At 32.8% G+C, this 10,558-nt stretch overlaps 1 protein-coding gene and 1 long non-coding RNA gene across 3 annotated transcripts; one reads left to right on the top strand and one right to left on the bottom strand.

Moving 5' to 3' along the window:
• The first annotated feature begins 5,633 nt into the window (after nucleotides 1-5,633).
• LOC127122503 (uncharacterized) lies at nucleotides 5,634-10,308 on the top strand. The gene is made up of 2 exons (XR_007803527.1): nucleotides 5,634-5,853; nucleotides 9,763-10,308. It is a non-coding gene; the product is annotated as an uncharacterized LOC127122503 (long non-coding RNA).
• On the bottom strand, nucleotides 7,600-10,258 carry LOC127122491 (auxin efflux carrier component 8). Of its 2 annotated transcripts, none has more exons than XM_051052817.1 (6): nucleotides 9,739-10,258; nucleotides 8,714-8,888; nucleotides 8,511-8,596; nucleotides 8,220-8,377; nucleotides 8,057-8,133; nucleotides 7,600-7,871 (listed from the first exon to the last, which is right to left on the bottom strand). In XM_051052817.1, exons 1-6 carry the CDS (start codon nucleotides 10,256-10,258, stop codon nucleotides 7,805-7,807), a joined length of 1,083 nt encoding a protein of 360 aa, XP_050908774.1. In that variant the 3' UTR covers nucleotides 7,600-7,804. The 2 variants fall into 2 exon arrangements, with proteins under 2 accessions (XP_050908774.1, XP_050908778.1); XM_051052821.1 differs by having other exon boundaries at nucleotides 7,667-7,871; nucleotides 8,057-8,129.
• Nucleotides 10,309-10,558: the final 250 nt, after the last annotated feature.

Below are 10,558 nucleotides of genomic sequence, written 5' to 3'. Positions count from 1 at the left end.
TGGGATCAGGGGGATTGCCACACACGAATACTTGGAGCAGGTTATTATGGATAATGAGGTTATTGGATCAATATGTTGAGGGATCTTATTTTTTGTTATCTATTTGAGGGTCTGCATCAAAAAAGGGAATTATCATGTTATAGTTTATTATAACCAAAATGCTTGTATCAAACTTATCAAAATGGTGGAAGATCGTGGTTATTTTCCAGTGGTTAATTAACACCATTAAAGAGTGGAGTAGGTAAAGCAAGGACAAATATCAAACCATTGTATATCTTTGTGTATCTTTTCTTCTTCCCTTAACACCTTTGTTTTACTAGTATCCATTAATATTGTTGTTGCATATATTGCCTAATTACATTGATTGTATACCGCATGAGATAAACTTTGCTTATAGTATAAGCTTAAGTCTGTGGTGTATCAATCTTATATAATTATCATGAATTCAATTATGGCTTGATAGAATATATATGTGAAGAGTTTTTAAATTGCTTGATTAAAAATAACTTTAGTTGTCTTGTGATTGACTTGCATTAGAAGAAATTAAGCTTTTAGTAATATCTTATTTTTTCCACTTGGCTAATTCATTAAGATGCTTCAAAGCTCTCTTGTTGTTGTGTTTTACTTCCGCGCTTATTAAAATCTCTGATTTCGTTTATGGGACCTAAAATGTTTTTTTTTAAATTTGTCTTAAGGGAAAATGATCTACTCAACCCCCCCCCCCTATAGACCTCTTTATATCCATATTCTCATCCAACAATACTGACTGAACTTCGTTGAATATTAAATATGTGATAACAGAGCATAAAGGTTGACACACTTTGTGGAACCTTGTTTTGTAGGTGATATGCTTTTAACAAGGACAATAACTTTTTGTTGAACTTTTGGTGATGACAACTTATTGATAATGACTTCAATGTCCTATAACATGTCAAACATAAGTGATTAATGGGATAAAGATGAAAACCTAAATGTTAAGGTTTGATGGACTTGACTATCTTATGATGGAAACCAAATTGAATACAAGCTCAAGCCTCATTTCATATAAACGCAAGCAAGTGTCTACAAGAGAAAGCATCTGACAAAGTCTTGAAGTGAAAGGAAACCCTACCTTAGTTTCTAGTACTGATTATCCAGGTAAAGATAGTTATGAAAAGTGTATGGTAACATAATCAAAACTAGGTACCTAACTCCAAAAGTTTAAGTCTATTATCCCAAAACATCCTACACTAACATAAGCCCCATTATAACCTTGAAAGTGTGTGTTTAAATATGAATTTGATTGGCATAGTTAGAAATTTTGCAAATGTTTTTGTATATTGATTGTGTGATTATCCTGTAAATTCGAGTGAATAAAGATGAGATGGGAGACAGATTAAGTACATGTGATATTGGAAGAAATTTTCAGAATTATCTGGATTGAAACATGGAACCAACATGATGATCAGAAACAATAGAATGATGATGTTCATTGGTAAGGATACGTGATGGACTAAACTATAAAGTGTACCACTCTCATTGAAGTAATAAAATAATTCATCTTTACAGGGATTGCAAATTAAAACAAGGAAAGAATAATGTGAATTAAACAAAATAATGGGGGGGGGGGGTCGATAACAATTTGGTACAGAAATAAGAATGAGAAAATAAACGGAGTAAACTTCGATGACGAAAGGCGATTATATATTTTATACTGAATCCCTTAATTATACTTGTCGATGAATTGCATATTAAAAGAATTACAATTATGTTAAAATATCACGAAGGATTAACAAGGTCGTTGTATCCAATTCCTTGGTGTACAACTCACTCATTTACACAATAATTCTCTAATTCCTTAGACCAATTCAGAGTTAAACTAGGCATTGTAAGTTCGTTAATTTAAAAGTCACAACTTATAATTACCTATTTGATATACTTATGATCAGAATAAACTCATCTTATATCAATTTGTGCGCGCTCGTCAACGCATAAAATACATTAAGATCAAGAACAATTAAATAATAATAATAACATAAAATATTCAATTAATCTCAAAAAATCATATGATCCAACATAGTATAATTATGTTCATCTTAAAAGACCTAATATAAATTAACTTAGCTATTCATAGTGACAAGAACAATTACTACGAGTTGATAAGCTGCATACATTGAAATCAATGGAAAATATGCTCTCCAATGGCTCAAATACTCTTCAAATGTGTGATCCAAAGCTCTTGGCCGTCACTTTCTATCTCAAATTCAGAATCCCTAAAAAATTAGTCAAATTCTCCTTTTAAAGATGTAAAAAACGTGGCAGGATTTCGCCGCATCGCACCCATGTTTGTTCCTATCGTGACCGTGACCTGACTTTACCGCACCTATGATGTTAGCATCGTGGCAGCGAGAATTCCATAAACAAAACTCACTATTATCTTTATCTTTTATTCATTTTTCACTAAGTCCATATTTCTCACTCTTGTGTAACTTTGTTCAATTCTTCCATATATTTACTTGACTTTTGCTCATTATTCCGCCGATTCCTTTGAATTTACTCGCTAATTTTACGTAATGATAAAGTGTCATCAATAAGCATTTTATTTTTGTTGAAGTTTTCAGTTTACAGACAAGTTACTTGAGGACAAACAACAAAGTAAGTTTGGAGTTATGATGACATTCTGTCATTGCATAATATTTACAAGCATTTTTGATAGTGAAGAAGAAATGAGAAGAATATAAGAAGAGAAGGAATTGTGGACTTAGAAGAAAAAAAGAAGAAAAAGGAAGCAAAATATGAATTTTGACTAATGGAATTATCGTGACCACGATGCCTTTATTGTGGTCGCAATGAAAAGCCATCACGATCACGTTGGTTTATAATGTGGTCACGATGGAACGTTTGTCTGACACACTTTTTGCTGTTTAAAAGGAAAAAGGAAGCCCTTTTCCAAGGTTTACAATTTTGAGGCACATAAGTGAAGACTAGGAAATATTGGAGCTCAAGAATTGAAGATTTTCACCATTGAAGATATCTTTCTTCCTTGATTCTCATGTATTGTTCATCTAAACTCATGGTAATCATCTTTTAAACTATGAGTAGCTAATTTTCTCTTGATTATATTTTGTTAGACAAAGCTGATTAGATCTATTGAACCATGTAGTTGGCTTTGTACTATTCTATTGATTTGATATTCTAGTTTTTCTTCAATTATCTTTTTTGTAATGCTTTTCATGTGTTGATGAGCATATGAACTGAACCTATGATCATAACGACTATTGACTGTAACATTTTGAATCACATCTAAGATAATTGTTCATACTTAATAATTAACTAGGAATAAGTAATTATAAGTTGATGATCAAGAAATTAACGAGCGTTCTTGTATGTTTTTACTTCAAATTCTCCTAAGAAATTAGGAAGTTATCATCAAGAAGAGTGAGTTATACACCAAGGAATTAAGTATAACTATCGTGTTAATTTATCGTAATTATAGAAAAATTAACTCAATAAAATAGATAGAGTTATCAACAATGATAACCAGTGGACTCGAAACAAAACCCAATATATTTCTTATTATTGTATCTTCTATCAAATTTATTCGTGCAATTTATTTTGCAAACAATCTGAAAATTCCCCAAATGTTTACTTTGAAACACACAATCATAACCTTGTTAAATTAAACAATTCCTGTGGAGATGATCTTTTATGTTATTACTTCGACTCGATTAGTTCACTTACAACAAAGTCATTAAGTGACGAAAAATAAAAGAGGAAAAAAAGTTATCTTTGGATTTATTATATTACTCAGTTACCACACGATGGATACCAATTAGGGGTGTTCAAAACTGAACCAACCCAATAGAAAACCACAAACCAAACCAAACCAAACAAAAACCGCAAAAAACCGAATTTGGTTCAGATGTGTTTGGGCCATTTTTAACAAAACTACATAGTTTGGTTTGGTTTGCGGTTTGTATTTTGCAAACCGAACTAAACCAAAACAAACCGCATTATGTTACAACCCAAAATTCACTTATCCCACATCCAACCCCAAACCCAAACCTATTATGCCCTAACCTTACAAATATTCTCTTACTCACACTTAAGATTTTAGTTTTAACCTTCTCAAATCTCTCATAGTAGTATCACACATTCTTCTCATCTTATTTGCCATGTATGTCTCACCTCTTCTACTCTAATCTCTCCTCTCTTATGTTCTTTATTTTTCATTTTCTCATTTTTATGTTATTGATTTCTCTTCCAATTATATTTTTATCGCACATTTCTTCTCAAACCTTGCATCTCTTATGTTCTTTCTTTTTCATCTTCTCTAATATCTTCTCTCCTTTGTTTTTTCGTTGTTATTATAATTATTTTTAATATTATTTTATGCTATTATTTTATGTTTTTATTCCACTTTTGTCTATTTTTTTTTTGTATATTGAATGAGAAGTTTTTGTCTAAATATGATGAGTTTTGTTGTTATTTGATAATGTATGAATGACTAAATACAAAGTTATGTTGTTCTCTATAGGTGTGCGTATGACTCAATAAAAATCTTGTAAAAAACTGAACCAACCGAAATAACCCAAACCGCATTTGTTTGATTTGATTTGGTTCAGTTTTATTTCTAAAAGTCAACTGAACCAAACCTAACCCCATGTTTTTTCTCTTGCGGTTCAGATGATTTTTAGCGTAAAAACTGCCAAAATCGCACCGCAGACACCCCTAATACCAACCGACGTTGAGAATTGCTATTTTTCTATCAACAGTCGTGATCTCCCCTCGATTTATCCAAACACTCGAATGTCCTATAACGGAGGACCACTTTCATTGACATAGCTAGAGCCAAATGCCTTGTTCATCCCACTAAATGTTGTAGTTACAAGAGAAACATTTAATGCACACATTTCCAAGGTCACCTGCTACCATTCAAAACCTTCGGCCCACGAAACACACCACTCGCTTTGATAAGTAGTACCAAGGGCTAGAGGACAACTGTTTCGACCGATCACAAGACTTACAAATGAAGGTTTAATAATAAAGCCCAATGTGAAACAAACATGAAGGGAACAAGAGAACAATGAGACCTTGGTTAAGGATAAGTATACAATCTCAACTACCGATACATCATCCACCGTCACATCTGACCAAATGATGATCCGCATACACATCGAGTTAAATGGAAACAATTTGACTATCAACCCTATATAAGAGATACACACGTCAATTTTCGATATGTTCTTGTTCTCACTCTTATTACCACTTTTCTATCACTTAATTAACTTGAACGTTGAAATGATAACCTTGCAAATTCACATCACTCCGTCGTATCTAAAACATTTGTCAGTGCATAAAAAATACTCATCCTCTTGCATCTCTTATTCGTGGTTGGTACATAATATATTTAAATAAATAATATGACATATATTTTAGGAATATGAGTTATATTTAAATAGATTAACAGATTAATATACTAATGCAATTTAATTTATTTTAATATTCAATAAAATAATTTAAAAAATATTTTTATACATAAGATATTTATTTATAGTTTATGATAATAAAATTTAAATATGAAAAAAAATTAATTGCTATTAATAATAATAGTAATAAAATAGTAATACAATAATAGCATTTGTCATCTTTTGAAGTACAAAATTCCATATTTGTAATGAATTTTCTGTTGCGTAGCTGCCATGTCACAAAGCTTGAAGAGCAGTTACTTTCCTGAAGCACAAGTAGCATAGAACTGTTGAAGTTTGCTAAACAATGTGAAAAGAAGAGGAGGTGATCATGGCGCATGGTCCAGTTGAAGAAACATGAGATTCAAACTAGACAACACATCAGCCACTAAATTCTGGTTTCCAGGTTAGTAATGGATCCAATTCGTTTTGTTTATTGGCCATTTCTGTTGTTATGGAATCTGAATTGTTTGAGTAATTAAATTCTTGAGGCTCTTGTGATTTGTATAAATGTGAAAAGTGTATTGATTGGAGTGAGAGAGTGAGAATTGTGAGGTTCTGTTGGGTGAGTATTAGGGTTCGAAACCATCGCTTATGATTATAAGTTTAAATTACTCATTTTTTAAAATTATTACCAGTGTCGACGTGTTAGGATCGGTGGTGTTTTATAGGGTAACATGATTATGGTGTGAAAGGTAGCTATGGAATCGGTGTGGAATATTCTGTTTAATTGGGGGAAAGTTGTTAGGGATAGGGAGGGTGAACTCATACTAGTAAGGATTCAGTGTGGTAAAACTGCATAGATGGAATGGTGTAGTTTGAAATGAATGGACTAGGGTTTGTGACCATTGGATGCCATGAATGATAACAGCCCCTTGCATCCGTAGTAGGTATAAATACCAGAAAGAGGGTAAATCTTGGGTAGGTAATTGTAAAAGAAGTTGCAATTCGGGGTTGGGTAATGTTGTGTGAGATCCTTGTGTCAACAAAACCAGAAACTGGAAGTCCCTAAAATGAGGGCGTAGAAGAACACGACAGTTTATGGTGAAGGTTGATCTGACACAGCTTGGAGGAAAAAATGGAATTGTTCTTGGATTGGTTCTGCTGTGATTGTTTATGAGTTTGTGAGAGGGTATAGGAAGCGGTGTTGGGTTTGGTGTCTCGGAAATGAGGTGAAGGTCACATGTAGGTGATTCATGGGTTTGATCACGCAGGTCATCAGGAGAGAGAGTAATTATAAAAAGTGTCTATTTTTGCAATGGTGACTGGCATGGTGTCTTTCATTACAATTGAAATACAAGCCTTTGGCTCTCTGTCTGCATTTCAAATTTAGATAATAGAGGGAATGGTGGGGAATTGCAGGTTGTTGGAAGGTGGGGCTGGTAAGGCTAAGTGAGGGGGGAAAGGGTCGGTTAAGGCTGGCCGTTGCTGTAGTAGGGTGGCTAGTATGGGTGTAGAGACTCTAGGGTGAGTGGGCCGAGGGGCATAGGCTATGTTTCGACAAGCAGCTTGTAATTTTGTTTCAACCAATTTAGCTAAACCAATTGCATGTGAAATGGAATTAGAATGCAGAACAATAAAGTTCATTCTGGATCTCATGACAGAGTCCGGAAATGAGACAGTCCAGAATAGCGAGGTGAAGCAAGCTTGTGACGTGCTTGCATAAACGCTTAAGCTCCAGTTGGTAATCCTGAACCGTTTTTGTTTGTGGCAATTTGAAGAGTGCTTGTTGGTGGTTTTCGTAGGTTGACGGGCCAAAACAAACCTCCAGGGAGCGAGTAAGTTCATCCCAAGTAGAAAGTAAATTGCTGTCGCACATCCATTGAGACCAAGCGAGTGCATTACCGGTCATATAACTTGAGATGCGAGAGAGACAATTTGTGGGTTCAATAGTATAATGGTTGAAGTACCGGTCTCCCTACAAAATCTATTCTAATGGATTAGAGTCATCAAATGGCCAATTTGTGATTAATGCTTGTTATGTATTTTCCAACAATCACCCTTACAATGACTTGTACTATTTCTGTTACCTTCAAATAATTGAATTTCCATGTTCTAGAGTAGTTTAAGTACTAGACATGATCCTAGAACCTGAATGATTTGTCTCAAGTGTTGCAAATACAACAAACTAACTTGTAGTTATTATATTGTTTTTCGTTTTAAATGATTCAAGCTGTATTATATATGGTTTCTAACTAATTTGTTTGTAACATGTATAGTAATGTACTCACGAGTGTTTTTATTTCTCTGTTGAATCACAGTTACAAAATCTATGTACTGTACTTGTAAAATTTGTTTCTTATAAATTTTCAGATTAGGAATCAAAATTGTTCCTTGTATATATTCAACACAGTGTTTCAAAGTGATAAGAGAAGATAGTAAATCAGTGCCACTGGTAAAGCAATTAGCATTCCTAGTAAGACCCTGTAACCAAAACAAGAACATCTGTTAGAACAACAAATTAAATTCTAAAGAAAACACAATAATTGCACACAAAAATATAAACAGTTGCTCGCATAATTCAGCGAATTGTGTCTACAACCGCCAACATACAAGTGAATATGAACTATACTCAACACCAACATATATAATCTTAAAGCATTACTTACCCTGTGCTTAAAACTGCTGGATGAACATTATACTCTCTTGCAAAAACAAAAGGAACAATTCCTTGGGGCAGAGCTGCCTATGCATATAGAAACCATATCATATATAAAGAAATATAACCTTCTATTATCTAGCAAGTAATTACAGAAAAGAAGAAAAGATTACTTGAACAATTGCAACTTTGAGCATTGTATCTCTTAATCCAATCACAATGGAGGCAGCAGCCATTAGAGCCGGACCAACAAGAAATTTAAGTCCCAATGCTACCATTGTCATCCTTGGACCACATGCTATGATGCTCGAATTTGATGCCATAAATAAACCTGTTCAAATTAAGCGTAAAACTTTTAATACTATCAATCAATTCGACGATTGTAATAGAATAACCCTGTAAAAACTCTTAATTGCGCAGACAATGAATACTAATTAAATCAACTGATTAATTCATTCTCTTACCTAAGCTGAACGTGGCCATACCTAGACCCCCGCTCGATAAAATTGTTATTGATTGATTCACAACATCTGGCATATCTACTCCCCACCTGAAAAAAAGATTTATAAAGATTTACCGCGTAAGCGCAACTACAATTTCGAACCATGAATATGATAATCTCCAACAAGGAGTTGAGTGAGCTAAAGAAATGTGACATTGTGCTTACCTGAAATGTATGCTTGCCCAAATCAGGCCTATGAAAGTTGCATAGGTATTAGGATTCATGATCAATTTCTTCCCAACTTTCATAAGAATAAGCATGACTCTCATTTTCTTTTCTGGTTTTGTTTCTACTTCTTCCTCTTCTTTTGATTGTACTTCAATAGAACTCTCACTTTCTCCTTAAAGCATAAACAAGAAAATATAAGTGACATAACTTCCATTGTTGTAACTTACATAAAGCCATAACATTGTTTTTCATAGGACTATTTACATTACATATGAAACCAGACACGAAACCAGACACCGGACACGTTACTGATAATGACACTTAGACACTCGTAACAATTTAAGAAAATGAAAGCCATTAAATGTAACTACATGTGTCAGTTTCATGTTAGTGCTTGACACCGACACGTTTCAAATCACACATCACTTTAACTTTTTTGATCCAGAGAAAATAGGATAGTTTGACAACTTTTAATATCGTTTTAGAGGAATAATTATTCAAATAGAACCTAAGTAAGAAGAATTAAAGAAAAGATAGAACAAAAAAAACAGAAATTTTAAATATATATTCTGGCCCCACTTTCATTGTCACAGATTACTTCAGTTGACTAAACAATAATAATTTATAGAAGCTAAATATGCTTATATAATTAAATACATGGAGAAAAAGTGTATCAAATCTTATATAAACCAAAATCAGTTTTGGATTTAAGGTATGCTAAGTACAAGTGAGAATGAAAAGAAGAAACAAGAAGAGAAAAATGGAAATTTGTATAGTCTTTCTAGATTGACTTATTCGATCTTTTCTACTCAGAATGAAATGATCATAAGCTGTTTTCACCTTATTTTCATAAGTTTTTTTTAGTACAACTTATGAAAACAGTTATGTTCTATATATAAACAATTTGACTTTATTTTATATCTTACTGTTAAAATAGCATATACATAAGCACTTACATGATAAGTGCTTATTTTATAAGCACTTATTTAATCTGTTCATCCAAACATGTTCTAAATTCTCACCTGTGTCTTGTGATGGTTGTGCAGCAGGCATAGTCTTTGCAGGAATTGCAGCATCAAGCTCATGAAGAAACAAAAGCAGATTATACCAAATCATACTTTGCAAGAAAATAATCTGAGGTAAAAGAAAATCAGATTCATCTTTATACATAGCCTTCATGAGTGGAATTCCAAGGATCAAAGTATTAGGAAGTGTTGATAATGAAAGTCCAGTTATAATCCATTTCAAACCACCTCTAATATCACCAATCTTAATGATTGCAATTAAAACTAAGAATGCAAGAAATTTTTGAACAAAATCTGCATATATGAGTTTAAGACTCATTTTGTAAATATTATTAGAAGATATAACTTGAAATGATAACAATGGAACTGAAAAATTTGCTACAAATTTGTTTATTCCTGCACATTGATCTGGAGTGAAAAGTTTCCACCATTTAACACAAATGTAAGCTAGTAACATAGTTACATATAATGGGACAGTTGCTGTCACTACATGATAAACATCAATTAAGGAAATCATGATGATGATAATGATAATGATAATGATAATGATGATGATGATGTTGTTTATGTGTTGAAATGATTTGGGACATTTAGTAACATGATAAGGTTTGTTGCATGATGATGCTTTTTAAGATGGAATATAATTTGATTTTGAAGATGCTTCTTCATAGTGAGGGTATTTATGTCCACATGAGGTATAAAAATATATAGATTCTGATTTTGATCTTGACATGTCTTTAGGTTCATATGTTCTTTAGCAATATATGGTTTATCTTTCTGACATAATTAAAGTTCATTAAACCCTGTTGATTTGAGA

Source organism: Lathyrus oleraceus, chromosome 1 (genome assembly GCF_024323335.1).
Source record: "Lathyrus oleraceus cultivar Zhongwan6 chromosome 1, CAAS_Psat_ZW6_1.0, whole genome shotgun sequence".
NCBI lineage: Eukaryota > Viridiplantae > Streptophyta > Magnoliopsida > Fabales > Fabaceae > Lathyrus > Lathyrus oleraceus.
Note: the sequence above shows the minus strand (reverse complement) of the source record. Positions and strands in the feature narration are given on the sequence as shown.

Bases quoted from the DNA above. Each gene is read 5' to 3' on its own strand.
- LOC127122491 (XM_051052817.1), bottom strand. From the start codon at position 10,258: ATGATTTCCTTAATTGATGTTTATCATGTAGTGACAGCAACTGTCCCA. The intron at 8,889-9,738 runs GTGAGAATTTAG...TTATGCTTTAAG, and splicing joins ACAACCATCACAAGACACAG to GAGAAAGTGAGAGTTCTATT. The intron at 8,378-8,510 runs GTAAGAGAATGA...TAATTTGAACAG, and splicing joins TATGGCCACGTTCAGCTTAG to GTTTATTTATGGCATCAAAT.